The 18,027-nt window shown below is 44.1% G+C and overlaps 1 protein-coding gene across 1 annotated transcript in view; it reads left to right on the forward strand.

The window, feature by feature from the left end:
• raph1b (Ras association (RalGDS/AF-6) and pleckstrin homology domains 1b) overlaps positions 1 to 18,027 on the forward strand; it is a 40,130-nt gene that overhangs the window by 17,624 nt on the left and 4,479 nt on the right. The window contains exons 3-15 of the mRNA XM_085348672.1: positions 5,163 to 5,282; positions 5,593 to 5,698; positions 5,781 to 5,975; positions 7,112 to 7,536; positions 12,846 to 12,923; positions 14,656 to 14,815; positions 15,022 to 15,143; positions 15,472 to 15,537; positions 15,644 to 15,787; positions 16,348 to 16,458; positions 17,083 to 17,181; positions 17,282 to 17,402; positions 17,862 to 17,998. Of these exons, the coding sequence (XP_085204798.1) occupies positions 5,163 to 5,282; positions 5,593 to 5,698; positions 5,781 to 5,975; positions 7,112 to 7,536; positions 12,846 to 12,923; positions 14,656 to 14,815; positions 15,022 to 15,143; positions 15,472 to 15,537; positions 15,644 to 15,787; positions 16,348 to 16,458; positions 17,083 to 17,181; positions 17,282 to 17,402; positions 17,862 to 17,998 (1,884 nt within the window). The remainder of the gene's footprint in view (positions 1 to 5,162; positions 5,283 to 5,592; positions 5,699 to 5,780; positions 5,976 to 7,111; positions 7,537 to 12,845; positions 12,924 to 14,655; positions 14,816 to 15,021; positions 15,144 to 15,471; positions 15,538 to 15,643; positions 15,788 to 16,347; positions 16,459 to 17,082; positions 17,182 to 17,281; positions 17,403 to 17,861; positions 17,999 to 18,027) is intronic.

Here is an 18,027-nt window from a genome sequence, read left to right on the forward strand (position 1 = left end):
AGCTTGCACCAGATGATGGTCTGACATGAGAAAAAGAAGAGATGTTTGCATGAAATTTATTTTAAAGGAGAGGGTGATTTTCAGAAACAATTGATTGAATTGATTTTCAATTAACATGTAGTTTCCCTTTGTAACTACCAAGAGTTTGCAAATGAGCTGTATTACATGGAACAGACGGGCCTTACAACTGCTGAATTTTTAACAAGGAAGGCGATCACCAGGAAACCTGCATGAGGCTGTTTTTGTGTTTATAGATTTGCATGTTTTTATACACTACAGTGCTAGAATATACAGCACTTATTTTATAAATACATTGCTAAAAAAAGAAACTTTTTTTTTTAATCAGAGTGCAACATCAAGTCAGTTAAACTTGTGGGATATTGATCTGGTAAGTAGCAGAGGGGGTTTGCTCATCAGTTTCAGCTGCTTTGGTGTTAATGAGACTAACAGCAGGTGCACTAGAAGGACAACAATGGCCCGACCACTAAAACAGGAATGGTTTTTACAGTTAGAGGTCACTGACTTTTTTCCCTCTCCATCTTTTCTGACTATTTTTTTCACTAGCTTTGCGTTTAGCTACGGTCAGTGTCACTACTGGTAGCACGAGGCGATACCTGGACCCTACAGAGGCTGCACAGGTAGTCCAGCTCCTCCAGGATGGTGCATCAATTTGTGCCATTGCCTGAAGGCTTGCAGTTTCTCCCAGCACAGGAGACAGATTTCAGGAGACAGGCATTTACTTTAGGAGAGCCTGACAGGGCCGTAGAAGACCCTTAACCGATCACCAGGACCGCTGTCTGCTCCTTAGTGAGCAGACATGCAAGAGCTACAAAATGACCTCCAGCAAGATGCTGGTGTGACTGTCTCTGACCAAACAATCAGTAGCAGTGCAGCCTGAGGGCTTGACTTCCTCTTATGGGCCCCTATGCTCACTGCCTGGCACCATGGGGTTTGATTTTTAGGATGTCTTTGAATTCAGCCCTCTGTAGGTTGATAAGTTTAATTTCCATTAACTGATGTGGTATCCTTTCGTTTCTAAGAGATTACCCAATCCATATCGATATAAATAAGGTGGATTTAAAAGTGGCCTATCAGATATGCATAATCACATGGTTTTGTTTGTCTGTTTTTCCCCTATAGATTCCTTCACTTTTTTTTCCACACACTACATTCCCCAGAGGTTATCAGCAGCATTTACAGCATGGGACATGCATTAATATGTGTGTGTTTGGAGCTATTCCTGTCTATGGGTGTTGTAGATGCTTTGTCTGCTTCCTCTGTTTCAGCTTTGTTTGCATCTGCCCCCAGAGACCTTTATCGGCATGAGCATTTTGTGTCCCATTAAACTCTCAAGAATTCCCACTCTCCATTTAGAGCCAAGCACCACGACAGTGTGGGCATCGCAGAAATTCAGAGTTTGTTATTGTCACGCTGTTTCTGGTTTTATTGCCTCATGTTTCTCATTTTGCCGTATTTTGAAATGGTGATATAAGTTGTTGAGAATATTTTTAGATGAGAGGTGTCAGACACTGGCGTTAAGCTATTTTTGCAAAGATCGTTTGAGAGAAGCGAAAAATAGCGGTGAGGAATAGGTGGCTTTGGAGATGACCCCTACACTCCTCACTGCAACATTTCAGCACACATACAGTTGAGGCTTGGTGGAGTTTTTTGTCCAAAAATAGCATATTTAGAAGTACTTGGGGAAACATTCAGTCAGTGGAGTATCTGGTCACAACAGTGTTTACACAGCTCGAGTCATTTTCCACCACCCAGCCCTCTTGACTTCCTGTGCGATGGAAATATGAGAGGCTTTATTTGTAACTCAAATGTTAAGAGTAGTTGATCATTTGTATGTCGACTGCAGGCAGAACAGGTGCTGCTGAAGCTGTCGGTGCATTACAGTCGGCACTTGTTTTCCCCTTCTCTCGTACTTTGAGATCATATGAATTCATAACTTTCACAAAATAACTCTTGATCTTAATATACCGTAGTACATTTTCATCTGAATATTAAGAGAATAAAGACCCAAGACTGCAGCTATTCCTGCATATTTGTGCTTCCCTACAGGGTTTAATATTGTTAATTAAACAACAGTTTAACATCGAGTTTTCATATTGCTCCCTTTCTAATCCTCTCGATACGCTCTGATCTGGATGACTTGGACTAAAGATAGACACGTCTTCCTCCTCCTCCCACATACTCAACCTCCTCAGCGCTGGGTGCTTACTGCGTTTTCTTTAACAGTTTGAGATTTTTGTTCTTAGAAAACACGCTGCATAAATAGATGAGCAGCCACTGCGAGTTTACATGAAAACCAAAAAAAAAGAGACTCCAGAAGGAGACTCCACGGGAAAAGGCCTTTGACCTTTATTCTTTCACCCCAGATCTCTGAGCTGCCCAGTAGTCACAGGAGACAGATGAATGGCGGTCATGCTCAGACAAGACAGACGGGACCGTGCAGCATCAGCAGGGAAAAGGCCACGGCCGGTGTTTAGTTTGCGATGATGCCTGTAGGAGTGCATTTGCAGACTACATACACACGCATATATACACAAACACAACCTCCTATCCCCGTGTCTCTCTCAGGTCATGCTCCATAAGCTTAAAAGCAGGGCCTCAGGTGGTAATTCACTTAAACCTGCAGCAGCATCTTCTGTTAAGGCCGTGATTCCATTAGAATGACAGCAGCTATTTCCAAAGTGCTCTTTGTTTTTGGCTCTGCATCGTTTTTGCTCTATTTTTACTCTTTCTGCATCTGGACTGAATACACACCTACAGCATATCTATATATATTTGTACTTGTTTTTTGTCCTGACCACAAGTCTGTGTGTGTATGTGTGTGGAAGAGACTCTTATAAAGGACTCCAGGCTGTTTACACACAGCTGTTAAGTGTCCTGCAGTGCGACTCATTTCCTGTATGTGTATTTACACATGGAATAACCTTGGGGAATAATGGCAGTGCAGGCTCATTTGATTTTTAGTCATTTCCTCTTGCGCTCGTCTTGATGCCATAGCTTGAGATACTCACCTGATTTTACAAAATCATGGCTGTGACTGAAGGGTCCCCATATGGAGCCACATTTCATGGTAGCCAAGGAGACAAACGATTCAAATTGTGTTACGATGTAACATGTGTGGGCATAAGGGTGGTGAGGTCTGGATCTCACTTTCAACACCTCAAGTTTCTTCCCCCCCATTCCTACAAATGTACAAGTGCCACCCCCACCACTACCGCCACTATAAGTGGTATGGATAAGCTGGAGGACAGCTGGAGCTTCCTGCAAGGAAAAAGGCCATGTGGGAAATTAGGAATTTTGCACATCCTGGCTATTTCCTGTTGTGACTGCCACACACGTTCATGAGTGCATGGATGTAATTTTAAGCGCACATATATACACACTGGGTTGTTTTTGTTTACATACTCATTGACTCCATTCTTTCCTCCACAAGATGACAAGTTCATGTTTCTCATGTGTTTTAATGAGAGTGCCGGAAGAAGGAAGCTATCCATCATCTAAAGTATAATAAACACTCTGCAGTGACAGCTTTGGTCCGTAATACAAGCTTGTAGCACCAGCTTCAGGGTACGTCTTCTACATGCACCACATACAGTGATTTCTAGTAGTAAGCATGCTGGAATTTGTCTGAAATAAGCACCCCTCAGCTGCTTAGCTTTTCATCTTTTATCTGGTTTGCTACGACCTTCATCACATTCTAACAACAAAGCATAGCTTTCAGATCACCAAGTGTTCATTTTAGCCATAAAGGCAACGGCACACAAATACTCTCACATACAAGCAGACGTTTTGCTAGATCAAAAGAACAGGGGTCGTCAGCGGGGTTAATCCCAGTTTGGTACAGTCCCCTCTAGTGACTGACACCACATAGCTGGGATAACATGGAATGACACCCTCTGAAAACATCAATGGGATTACTCTGGAATATTCCATCTGACTCGCCTGTTTTGGGGACTCCGGACTATGCCAAGACAGGAGTGCACACCAAGGGAAAAACAGGTTGAGCGTTCTGCTTTAGTCTGTTTAATATCCAGTGTTGAATATACAGTGGTGTAATATTTTTCTTTGTGTGTGCCAAGCTGAAAGTGTGCAGTAAGAAAATGTGTTTCTGCACTCGGCACTTCCTCTGGCATCTGACAGGGTATCAGAGCCATGACCTCCTCCTCCTCCTGTGCTCAACCGTACTTTGCTTCCACTTGACAGGTCTGTCACCAGATTGGTGAACGATCTTCCTCGGTGCACATCGGCATTTGGGTGAACATATTTTTTTCACATGGACCGGAGACCATCGCATTAGGAAATGAGGATGAATGTAGGCACACATCAAGGCTGCAGATTGTTTTGCGTTGTCAGTTGGAGCCATTTTCTGTTATGTTTGCCTCCTTCATATCATTCATTCAGTGTTTTGTCTACTGTGGCGTCCTTGTGTGTATGAAAAAGGATTGGGTTAGACATTTTAGCTTTGACTCTAGAGCGTCAGATTTCCTCCTGATTTTATTCTGATTCTGTTTAATTGTTAGATATATGAGACTTAAGTCGGCCAGGCAAACAGATGCATGCTGGTGTTGCGCCACTTTCCATTTAACCCACTAGAGGGAGCTCTGCCATCACCTTTGACTAAAAACAGCTGGGCATTCTCAGCGAGCCAGCTATGCTTTCCATCCTATTATCCACCGGCCTTTAACAGCACATGCTATTGCTCCGTGTGGTCTGATTAATATCTTAATTTAACAGTGATCTGTGGGCCTCCAAAGAAAAGAGTGGGGTTTTTTTTTTCTGCAGACATGAGGAAGATGCTCTGCTCCTCCCTCTGTGTTGGCTCTTGAGCTGGTAGTAGAGGTCCTGGGCGTGTCAGTGGTGCACAGCACACAAGACACCACAGGGTGATCGCACAGCACAGGGTGCCCGCTAGGGGTCTGCGAACGGTTGTCATGGTAACAGGCAGTGAGGTTGGCATGAGATTAAGTTGTTTTTGCGTTTTGTTTTGTTTTTTCCCCCCTTTTTCCTCATTTAGATCATTCCTGCTATGTGGGTGTGACTTGTAATCATGTGAAATTTTCTGCTTCTTTTGCGTGCGTGCGTGTGTGCGTGCGTGTGCGTGTGCGTGTGTGTGTGCGTGTGTGTGCGTGTGTGTGTGTGTGTAGATGGACCAGGTATCTGATGATGAGTTGGACCATGGAGCAGAGGAAGACAGTGACAAGGAGGACCAGGACCTGGACAAGATGTTTGGAGCCTGGCTGGGAGAGCTGGACAAGCTCACACAGGTTAAAATACAAATACTCTCACACACACTAAGGGGGTGGTTTGTTACACAGACGTAGACAGAGCACCACGAGAAAGGATGGGGCTGTATCCATAGCAACCTTAACACTGCTAATCCTGTCTCCCTTTACTGTATCCTAGCAACTCCACTCCCACCACCACCACATAGTATTTGTGCAGGTCTGTGGGTAACTGAGGAGTCTGGCAGGCAGACGAGGTTGTTACGATGCGCTTTGACTGTAGTGTCAGAGTGTGAATGTGTGTTTTGCAAATGTGCATCTTATGAGTTTCTTGTGTGTGCGCACATTGCAGAGTCTGGATGATGGCAGGCCGCAGAAAGCACTGCAGAAACCTCCTCTCAGGCAGGAGACGAACATGGCCAACTTTTCCTACCGCTTCTCAATGTATAACATAAATGGTAAGATCTCACTTCAGTATAACAACAGAACAGAGATGCACTTATTAGTATAACCCAATAACTCTTGCTTTGCTCCTTGCAGAGGCGTTGAACCAAGGTGACACAGTGGACCTGGATGCCCTGATGGCTGACCTGTGCTCCATCGAGCAGGAGTTGAATACCATTTCCAAACCAAACTCAACTTCTCGCAGCCAGAGCAAAGGCCAGCAGAGGGCAGCTGGAGGGCGCAGTGCTAGCACTAAGCACACAGGCACCAGTGGAGGAGGAAGCAGCGGAGGTAGTCCTGCTGAATTATGGGCTTTTAAAACAAAAAGTGCGGTTCCTAAACAATTTGATACTCAATGTGAAGAAGTGAGACTGTTATCATTTGGTATCCTTTCAGATAGTAGTCAATTGTAAGGCATGATGTCTGAGATTGTTGTGCAGCAGTGGCTTCCAGCTTGCAGCCCATTCAGATGAGCTCAAGAGCCCTTCCATCACTTCCACCTCATCTTCATTTAACCTAATTTTAAACTTGATCGGGAATGTTTCATCTGTTATTGAACCATCACATTCAGCTTACCTGCTAGCCATATTTTACACCATGGGTGGCCCACATAGAATATAAGAATAACCCTTTATTGTCATTGTCCATGTACAATCATATTATGGGTTCTCCACACCAACTGTGCAGGAATAAAATATAAATAGTAAGACAGCAGGAATAAATAGCAATCAGGAGGAATATATACAATGCAGCCCACTTTGATCTTAGGTGCGCTGGACCTGTGGAACTCCCCTTTCTTTAACTACACATTTAAAATCCCTGAAATATCTTAATGTAAGAAAAAGTAGGGCAGTATGAGCTGTAAAACTAAAGTCTGAAATCTTCAAAAGCCATCGAGCTGGCCAGATTGGAGTCTTTGGGGGGGGGAATTCTGTTCCCCTGGCCTTATATTGACACCCCTGCTCTACACTGCTGGTTTCCACCTTTTTATTCATGCTCTTAGCTAGCTTGTAGTTTTTGCTGTTTATTCAGCAGCTGTATTTGTATTCCATATACATACTGCATTTAGCAAACAAGTTCAATTACTTATCCACATTTTAGGCTACCTATATCAACCATTTTTTCATGTTTAGGATTTTGAAATTGATACCATTGGTAATCTTTCCATGTCCCCCCCTAGCTGCAACACAAATATACCCCCTGTGGTTAGGAAACACTGCTGTGCATCAAAAAGAAGGAAGTCTTTGTGGGATGAAACAAAAGTGTAAAACTGGGGTTGAGAGAAATAAACACCTGCAAAGTTATAACAGAGAGAGAAAAGGTGAAGCTTTGTAGAAAACAGTCAGTTTTGTTGAGATCTTTCTTGTGTCAATATTTAATTCAATCAAATATTAATTTCACTGTCAAATTGAAACCCGCCCCAACAGGAAGTGCAAGCAGCAGTACTCGAGCATCACCGGCCAACACGGTACGAGGTGGCAGCGCCACTGCTCGCCCCGCGGCCTCTAACATCTCCCTAGATGACATCACCTCTCAGCTAGAGAAGGCCTCCCTGAGCATGGATGAAGCGGCACGTCAGACGTCCTCCTCTTCCTCCTCCTCGTCCTCATTTTCCTCCAGCACCATCCGGCGGCCCTCGTCCGGATCGTCTGGCGGCGGAGGGCAGCATCGGAGGACTGGTTCGGTCGGTGCTGTCACCGAGCAGGACGCACCATCCCAGCGGTCTAGTGTGAACTCAGCATGTGCCTCAGCTTCGAGCATGGACTCCCTGGATACGGATAAAGTGACAGGAGGAGAGGTGGAGAGCCAGGGCAGCCCAATCTCACAAGGACAAAACCAAACCAATACAGAGGTACGAGCCACACTGAAACACACACATAGACGTATCAGACGGTTTAAATGAGTCTTTCCAGATGTGACGGTAAGTGTAATGTACACAAGGACTGCGGTCAGTTCAGTTTGTAAGTCAGGAGAAGTGAGAAAGTACTAAGCATAGACCTTAATGAAGCCAAGCATGTTTATACACACATACTGATTGGAAGGAACTGCATGCCTGAAGTCTATCCAAAGTAAATGCACAATGCAGCCTCTGTATTGTGCATTCGATGCTGTCGGTGAATGCATTGCAATCTCAAGTGTGACTCGGATTACAATGTCAACACCTACCTATTGTTCACTAACAAAAGCAATGCCGTGGTCGGACGGCCATGACAGTCTCTCGCATGTCCCCCCTGTTTTCGCCTGCATGTGTTTACACTGTCTGTGTTTGCATCCTTTCTTATATCCACGGCCTCTGTCCTCACACACGCACACACCCCACCTGCCTGCACCCACCCGACTTTTCCAGCATGTCACGCTGCGACGAGCCAACAGTAAGCCGGCCAGACGGCAGCTTGACTTCACCTCGCGAGAGGGCGAAGTGGATCGGGCCACCGTAAGTGTGTGTGTTTGTGAATGATTGAGCAATTTCTCCAGTTGGTGTGCACAGTTAATTGTTTCAAGGTTAATGGACGTTAGGTGCAACAGAATTTTTACAATTGAGCTGTTGTGTGTGTGTTTGATGTGTGTGTGTGTGTGTGTGTGTGTGGTGTGATAGCGTAGCTGTGGAGTCTAGGTTTCAGAGAATATACCGTGTATTCACGCTTTTCTCTCTCATAATCATTGCCTCTTTTCCAACAGCTGTATCTAATGACAACCATTGCTGCTGCGCATTAATGAAACCTTCTCTCGCTTCCACGCTTCTCTGTACAAAAACAGATCAAAACACTTGTGATTAATAAGCCTCACAGAATCACCTGGCACTGACTTCTCTATATTTTGTCTCTTCTTCTGCTCTTATCCTCCTCCCCCATCTTCTCCTCCACCCAAGCACTCCTATCTGGACCAAGAAACCTCGCTCATTCTGAAAAGCATAGCTGGAAAGCCTTCTCACCTCCTGACCAAGGTGACTTCCTCATACACTTTTTGCTTTCATTCCTCTCCTGTGCATTCGTGTTTGTGTCTGTGTGCATTGCTCCTGTCTTCTGCTCTGCTCGTCTTTTTGGTAAAGTCCATGCTGAGAGTGATTATAGAACAGAGGATTTTTTTCAAACATGCTTCCACATGTGGTGTTTTGTCTGTGGGCCTTCATTTTGTTCGATTCTTCTTTCTAACTTCATGTTGCTGGCTTTTGATTTGCACTCAGTCTTTGAGCAATAAAAGCTTACAAGGGGAAAATTTAATGTATTAGCATTTATTACACAGTATTAAATCATTACTTTTAATATTTTGAGTTGTTTAGAAGTCTGAAACAGAAACCAGGGCTTGCAGGGCTTTAAATGGCATGATTTGTTGCCTTTGTCTTATTTTGAAAGGTTCATCTGTGCTTTAGAAAAACTGGTTACACAAGAGGCAAAACAAATGTGAACAAAGTCTACTTGATAGATTTCTCTGTGGGTTTTGGTCACATGTCACAGTCTTCAGCAGATGGAGCTTGCTCACAATGAGTTTCTCGCATTATAGAGACTAAACCATTACTTGATTCACCCATAGTTGAGATAATAACCCTACGTGCTAGCCAAAAGTGGAATTTGTGTTTAACTGAAAAAACAAATCTAAGTTGGACTCCAGCTTAGTTTTGTTATTCAAATGTCTCTATAATCCAAGTCGTGTCTGATGCTCCCATCACCTCTTTTAACCTCTGAGTAGATGCTTTGGCCGCTGCCTTTGGCTTCTTTGCAAAGTTTATGCTGAGCATATGTGTGTATATTTGTAGTTTGGAGCTCATTGCTTGTGAGTTATCCCACCTTTAATACACAATGCATAGCAAGAAAGTACAAATCAGCTGATTCCAAGTTGGTTGGATATTAAATCCTTAAATTCTATAATGCTGATTAACTAGAAGAGAATGTTACAGTGTGTGTCTTTAGAAACTGAAAGTTTACAGTGCATTTTTCCACACAGAGATCTCCATTAGTGGCTGTTGGCAGTAAAATAGCCCTTTCAGTGATGTCCTTTATTATTTGAATATAATGGGTGCCGGCAGCGACACTGTCAGCTCATCTGCCCTCAAGTTTTAGAGCTGGATATAAGATTTGCAGTCACCTTATCTAAGAAGCTGGGAAAGAAAAGCGACTGGACTTCTTTAAGTTTCTTGATGATCATGTTCATCGTCACATGAGCTAAGGTGTGAAAAAGTGTTATTATCAGCAGAGGTTTTGGGTGGACCTTGCCTCACCCTATCATGTGACCTGTTGCGATCGACTGACGCAAGATATGAGTGGGCGTTAAGCCGTCCTTAATTTTAGGTGTTAGACAGTTGGTGCTGTAAGCCATCCCCTCTGTTCGAGGATTGTCGTTCACATTGGACATAGATGGCTTCTTTCGCTCCTCTTCCATCTGTCTTCTCTGTCCAAAATGTGGATATTGGGATCCTTGAAAGAGTGACCTTTGTCCTTTAGATGCAGACGTACAGCTGAGTCTTGTCCTCTCGAGGTGGCTCTTCTATGTTGTGCCATAGACAAGGACATGTCCCCCTAGTGACATCCACCAAGCTCCTTAGAATACCACGATAACTGAGATGCTACACGGACATAGTCACCAAATCTTTTGGATTGAGTCAGTGGTTCAAAACATTGGTGCCTGTTGCTGTAAACAGAGCACTCAGCTGTATATTATGTTGTTGTTTTTTTAAGGGGAGAGGAGTGATAGCCTGCATCTTTACAGGCTGTGAGGGGGTTTATGTGTTAGTGTTACACTTTCCACCAGAGAACAGAAGAAGGCGAGCCGCGATCGCCTGGACTCACAAGTTTTCTACCTCTCCTCGCTCGTGAATCAGAATATTGAATGAGCGCGGGATGCTTGGGAACAAGCGAGGCGGGAGAGAGTGGAAAAACATCAAAGGAAGTGGCTGCCAAGATTTTTTTCTTTTTTCTTTCTTTCTTTTTTTTTTTTACAGACTAGGCAGAAGAGCTTTTTCTTTTTTTTAAATTGGCTCTGGTGTGGCTCACTGTGAAAGTGGAAGGGTAAACGCCTGTCGAATCGGAGTCGGTCTAATGTCTAATAAAAAGCAGGGAGTATGTGTCGTGTAGAGAGGGAATAATAGATGAGAGAGCGAGGGGGGCGGGTTGTCCACGCTGACATTTCTGGGGCTGAACCCACAGTGGGACTCAAATTGACTCCCGACTGTAATCTGTACAACTCGCGTGACCTCTTGGTCACTGTTGCTCTTACTCAGTCTTATACACACACACACACATTGGGGTGGGTAAAAGCCTGCCACTATGTGTTGGCCAAACACACTCTTGGTTTTAAAGCTTTAATGTGTGTGTGCCCTAGAGTCGGTCATGTGGAAAAGGCAGTCTGGGTCAAGGAGTGGGCAGGGGCTTCTTGAGATAAGAGGCTTGGGGAGCACTTGTTAATACCTGTTAGAGATTTTCTACATTATACATTATAACCAAATCTCTATAATACAATATAATCAAGTAAGCCTTATATTCTAACCAAGTATGCCTTATATTTTGTGTGTTCATATATTTTCACATAACCAAGCCTATTGTTGAAGAATCACCTAACCAAGTCTATTGTTAAAGGAAAACTGATGCATTCCTTACCTCAGTGTCTGAGATGTTTGACAGCATGATATAATGATGCATTCTTTTTCTTTAGTGTCTGTGATGTCAGATAAAGCATGATATACTTCTGTATTCTTATCCCAGTGTGTGAAAGATCAGATAAGTTGATTTAATGTTTAACCTCTTCCCTGACAGTTAAAAGAGGAAGTACTATGTAACCCATTTTTGCCTTATAAATAAAGCAAGCGAGCCTGTGCTCGGTGTGTGTGTCTTCTCAGAGGCATTCACCCGTGCGCACGTTTTCTAATTACACTCTGAGTCGGTCTGCAGTTGTCTCATTTCTCTTACTTGTGTTTGAACAAATGTCTACCCCTGACAATACCCCTCACCCTCTCTCTTTGAACACACATGCTCGTGTGTACACATGACTTCAAATATTCAGCACCTCAGCTTCTCATTCACCCACTCTCTCCGTCCTTGTCTCTGTGAGTTAGCTTCAGGGCCATAGTCGGTCATGGTCTTCCCCCGCCTCGTCCCGATTGGCTAAAGGGTTCAGGGTCCTTTAAACGGAGTTTGCTGGTTGGGCGGCCCTTCCTCCTGGTACCTTTTTTTTGTGGGGATTATGCTCCCCTCGATTGGGTACGCTCCCAAACCCCTGCATCTGCTGTAAAGAGAGGAAACGAGTGATGGAGAGGGGAGGAAGCGGGAAGGGGGAGGGGCATTTTCCTCCCTACTGTCTCACTTGGCGTTTTAGTCAAATTGTGCTCGTCTTGGCCACACATGTCTGCGTGTGAGTGAACCCATGCCATCACTAAAGTCCTCGCTCAGCACCGTCTCAGCTAGCTCGACCGCTGTCATCTCTGGGTGACGGCAGATGTGGATGCAAGGCGGACTTTGATCGACTGGGAATCACGCTGGAATAACTTTTTGTTTTTTTAATCTTGGTGTGAAAGGTGGCAAACAGATTTTTGTTCATTTGAATAGAAGAAACCGCTTTTGTCATATTTTTAAATCAAGTTACGGACACATCTGGATATTTCCCATTTTGAGCATTTTTTGGGGGGGGGTTCGCATCTTTAAGTTGGCTGCATGGATGCTCTTTGAGCTGATTCTGCATTCATCTGCAGCCTCTCACCCTTGAGGGATCTTCTACTATTGTCTCCCCTTCTGCTGTATAGCATGATCAAAAGAAACCGCCGCAGCTCCACATGAATCCGGCATGAAACCATATACAGCAAGCAGAGCACCATTTTTGAGGAGCCAATGCCGCCACGGCGTCTTTTATCATAATTCCGTCTATTTGTCTAATTGAACACTCATGCTAAAGTAATAAAACACACGTGGAAGCTTACACAACCTGTAGGAATGGAGGTGATGGCATCTTGTTGGAGGGGGCAGGTAAGCAGCCTGGAGCATGGGGGAAATTTAGATTTCTGCCCGTGACACAAGGCGCCATCATTCCAGATGCTTTTTTTCATGAAGTTGTGCATAGCTGCATGTGTTATTCCTGCCAAAGGAGTGACGGATGTATGACGAGGATGAGGCTATAAAATCAAAAGGCATTTTTAATGTGCGTGCTGTATTAACACACTCCTGTGCGTTCATCTAGGAGGAGCAAGCTGCCAAACTGAAGGCGGAGAAGATCAGAGTCGCCCTGGAGAAAATCAAGGAGGCACAAGTCAAAAAGGTAGAACCACCTCTTAACTCGCTGACTCTTAGAAAGTGCAGGGATATGAAGCCCTTCTGACTTCGAATAATTGCCGTCTTGTCATATTTCGTGCACGCCGCATTTCTTTGTGAACTTCATTCACAGCGAGGCAGTGAAGCATGCAGAAAATAGGTCATTGCAGTGTTTGATTATGTGTGTGCGTCTGCTGGAGGAGGGAGCAAGGAAGCGGAGACGGGCTTCAGAAATATAACGCAGATCCACATAAGACATGTTATTTATCCCGCGTATCAGCTGAACAACAGGAGCGCCTTGCCACACTGACAGTTTGCTTCCACTGCGAGGTCGATACGGGACTCCTCACACAGGCAGGCCTTTTGTTTTTCCCCCCCAGGCCGGTGAATGAACAGTCTCTTTGAATGAGACCAATGCCATTTAACAGAATGGTGTCCTTTTTTGCATGCAATGAATGGTTGAAGCCCAATAGTTTTACAGCCAACAGAGCTAGAGTATGGCTAGATAAAGGGTACTGGTACAGACAGGACACGCGAAGGAAAAAAAACCTCAGCTAACACAGGAGAGCTTTGACGTGCTAAATTATTCGTGCCCTGTTGTCGGCGTTTTACACGACCAGCAATGATTTGAATTTCACCGAAGCAGTTTGACTTCATCTGGATAAGAAATGGATCTTAAAGGATTTAGATGTTAGATTTAATTTAACTTTTTTCCCTCTGAGTGGTGGGGGGGGGTCTCCTGTGAGAAATGTAGGTCAGACTCCCCCCATGTCTGAGACTCATCGCTGTCCCTGCGTTCTCATTGGTCTGCGCTTCACTTCAATCATCCGTACTGGCACGCGATTGGACGTCGGGGTCGCAGTGGGAGGTGACATGCAGGAGGGTCAAGGAATCCGGGGCTTTATTTGGTTTCACACATCGAGGCTGCGATTGTGTGATCCAGGATTTGGCACGTGTGCGAGTGTGTCGCGTTCAGATTAGTTTAAGCTTTCGTGTTCTGGTTGCTTAAAGATGCCCAAACTACAGCCATATTCGTAGTCATGTTTAGTGGCCATATGTGGGACATGGTCATGATCTTCATGAACACATGATAAGATGTCATTCTTTCACTAAACTGAAGCTACAAATTGGAAAATGTTCAGCTTTTTACACAAAAAAAATATTTTCAAATTGATACCATAGGTGTATCTACTAAAATACAAAATGTGGGGTGGGTCTACTGATCAGTAGGTTGGCGATTTAATCCCTATCTGCTCCAGTCTGCATGCCAAATATCCTTGGGCAAGATACTAACCGATGTATCCACTAGAGTGTGAATGTGTGTGAATGTTGGATAGTAAGCACTTACAAGCTTTTAAGAATGGTAGTGTGAATGATTGAATGAGGCATGTTAAAGAGCTTTGAGTGCTCCGGGAGAGTAGAAGAGCGCCGTATAGGAATCATCCTGTTTACCATTTAAAAATCTCAGAAGAGTTTGAATTCCAGTGACCTTGACATGAAGGTTAAAGGTCAAATTTCCTGAAGATCACCTAACACTTCCAAATTCTTAGCATCTACTAGGAGGCTGAGGTTTACCGTTCCCTCCGCATTTTCCAAAGCTGAGCCTTATTGGAGTATTTGCTGGGCTAATTCTGGCCCCCAAGCCTTATGTTTGACCCCCTCCCGATCTAACGCATGCATGACGATAAATCTTACATATTGATATCATGTTTTAGCGTTTCCCTCTTGGCCTTCCTCAGCTGGTGATCAGGGTCCACATGTCCGACGAGAGCTCAAAGACCATGATGGTAGACGAGCGGCAGACAGTCAGGCAGGTGCTAGACAGCCTGCTGGATAAGTCCCACTGTGGATACAGCCCTGACTGGTCTCTGGTGGAAACCATCACTGAGCTGCAGATGGGTAAGGGAGCAATCGCCTGAGTTGAATAAACATTGTTTATGGTTTTGCTTTAATCTGCGCTTGTAGCATAGGGTCGAAGTTCAGGGGTTCTCGCGGCATAATACACAAAGTAATATGTAATAGTCACGGCCCCAGTTCCAGGGCGGCAAAAGAAACCTGTTCTCGCCTGTTCTTCATTACCTGTTCTCGCTCCTCCTTTTTCTCAGAGCGTATTTTTGAGGACCACGAGAACCTGGTGGAGAATCTGCTAAACTGGACCCGGGACAGCCACAACAAGCTCATGTTCATAGAGCGCATTGAGAAATACGCCCTCTTCAAGAACCCTCAGGTGACCGCCCATTACGTTAAAGCTGCACACGTATGGTGGCGTGTTCAACAGACCGAGGGGCAGATAACATCCTCTCCTCTTTTAACTGCTCTGCGTTCGGTGTGCAAATGCCGACTGTGTATGTTATACGCGCAGAAGCATTGTTTATGCATGCTGAGTGCCTGCATAGAGCCAGAGAGTGAATAACAGTGTGTGTGTTTGTGTAGGAGTGTCAGAAGTAGGTCAAAGCAAGTGAAAGTGAATAATTTATTTACACATAGGATAAGGTGAGACTTTCTCCCCCTCCCATCCCTCCACTGACTTCACTGTTTTACTCAATTGCTTCCAGAACTATTTGCTGGGGCGGAAGGAGACATCAGAAATGGCCGACAGGAACAAAGAGGCTTTATTAGAGGTAAGATGGTGTTTTATAAAGCAAACTGCAGACGTTTCTATCATTCCTGCTAATCTGGAGCGTTACTTAGATGAATTATTTAATGGGTTTTTGTGCAATACTTCAGGAATGTTTCTGTGGTGGCTCAGTGTCTGTGCCAGAGATCGAGGGCATCTTGTGGCTCAAAGAAGATGGGAAAAAGTCATGGAAGAAGCGTTACTTCCTCCTCAGGGCTTCGGGGATCTACTATGTCCCCAAAGGCAAAGCCAAGGTCAGTGACGGCTGGTGTACGATCATGCTACTCGGACGCAGAAATGAAGATTAGGAACAGAAATGTGGCATTTAGGGTCATGATTTGTGGCATTTCCTGTTTGGTTTTGATCACTTTGAAGAACAGCAGTTGTGTGCGTGGCGTTTGAGTGCACATGCTCCCTTTTTAACACCACCATCCTCCCAAGTAATTTTCAAATTTTAACACTTGCAGTTCACTGTGGCACCATGGAGACATGTATAAGTCCCATAGTACATTTCAGTCCCAGCTTTGATACTGAATAGGGCATTCTAGATGTAAGTTAGACCTTTAATAGCATATACACACAAAACGTAGACAAATGAAGGACTTTGCATAATTATTTCAAGCCATTCTGCAACTGCTTCACTCATGCACTAAAACAGCTTGAGTGAAGCTCCATGTTTCTATACAACGACAGCACAAACGTGGTGGGTAAAATTCAGTTTCTTCACACAGAGCAGCAGCAGCCAACAGCGGTCTCTTTTAGGTCAACCACGCATCAGTACATGACACCGTCCCCTGCCTCTCTTTCTCCACAGGCATCCAGAGATCTCGTGTGCTTCCTGCAGTTGGACCATGTTAACGTGTATTACGGGCAGGACTACCGCAGCAAATACAAAGCTCCCACTGACTACTGCCTGGCCTTGAAGGTGAATCCCTGTAACTGCATGGTGAAACGTTGCGTTGTCCTGATTGGCCTGCAAATAACAGCAGGTCTTAATGTTCCTCCAGAGACCTAAACCGGCACAAATGAGCACTTGGCTAAGAAAGCTACAGATGATGTCCAGTTCTGTGTGTGATACAGATCTTGTAAACACATTTTGCAAGTCAAATAATTAGATGTCTGCATATCTGAAGAAATTTATAACAAGAGAAATGAGGCATTATAACATGGGTGGGATGTACACGTGTCCTCCTTTGCATCTGTTTAAAGTAGAGGTTTGAACACATCAAATGGTTCTTGTAGTCCCCAGAGATATGCAGTCTTAGCGCTTCACTGTTACCCCCATGCACTTAGTACCATTAGTCTGCTATTAGAAAATGTCTCTGGAGATCTTTTCCAAAGAAGCTGATTGGATTAGTTTAATCAGAATAGAAAGTTTATTTACTGACTGCATTTAATGTAATGAATAAGCACTTGTCTAATAAATTGCAAGAGGATGCTTCGATGTCAATTGCACATGTTATTTGTTTAAAAAAATCCTTTTATTTTGAATCGTTTTGCAGTGTCTGTGCAGAGCACTTAATGTTCATAATACTTGTTTTATTTGCAGCATCCACAAATCCAGAAGAAGTCCCAGTACATCAAGTATCTGTGCTGCGATGATGTGAGGACGCTGCACCAGTGGGTGAATGGAATCCGCATCGCAAAGGTTGGTTTGAAGCAGAGTTACTGTTCAAGGCAAAGAAATAAGCAGATAAATGTTTTGTTTTAATTTATGAAATGCATCTGTGTTCTTCGATCTCATACAGTATGGGAAGCAGCTGTATTTGAACTACCAGGAAGCCATGAAGAGGACAGAGGCAGCCTACGATTGGTCCTCTCTCTCTACGTCTAGCATCAGATCTGGCTCCAGCTCCGCCAGCATACCCGGTTCGCTCACGAGCTAGGCTAAGCACCACTAATGGCTCCTTTAAACGCATCATCATGTCCAGTGTATAGTTAATTCAACATGGAAGCAATTTAGCTTTCAAAACAAAAGCACTTCCATTTTTTTTTTACTAAGTCAATGCTAAGTTATGCTAGTTATGCTACCAGATAGAAGTGGAGCGTATTGTAAAGTGTATTCAGACATGCTCACTACTGTTAGAGGTCACTCTGAACACAGAACAAGAATGCAAACAGGCACTAGACTTTTAACTCGCTTGATTCACTAAAAAGAAACACATTTGTGTTGGAGAATGCTGAGAAACAGCAAAAAGATGTACATAATAAATATTCTATGTCAAATCTTTTAAATTTTTAAGAAGGATTTGTGACTCATCTATGATGTATTTCCAATATTACTAATTGATAAGAGGCCTTTTTACAGTTTTTCATTTGTTTTTTCAGAGTCCCAGTCGAATCATTCGGGCCATTCTGACAGCGGGGTGGATACGGGCTCCTCTCATGGGCGTTCCCAGAGCGTGGTGAGCTCCATATTTTCAGAGGCCTGGAAGAGGGGTACCCAGATTGAGGAAAACTCAAAGGTATGAGTTTCAGCGTGTTAAAGTCGCGT

This window comes from Diplotaxodon limnothrissa, linkage group LG23 (genome assembly GCF_057381915.1).
Source record: "Diplotaxodon limnothrissa isolate DT_005_m linkage group LG23, D_limnothrissa_male_GT1.1, whole genome shotgun sequence".
NCBI lineage: Eukaryota > Metazoa > Chordata > Actinopteri > Cichliformes > Cichlidae > Diplotaxodon > Diplotaxodon limnothrissa.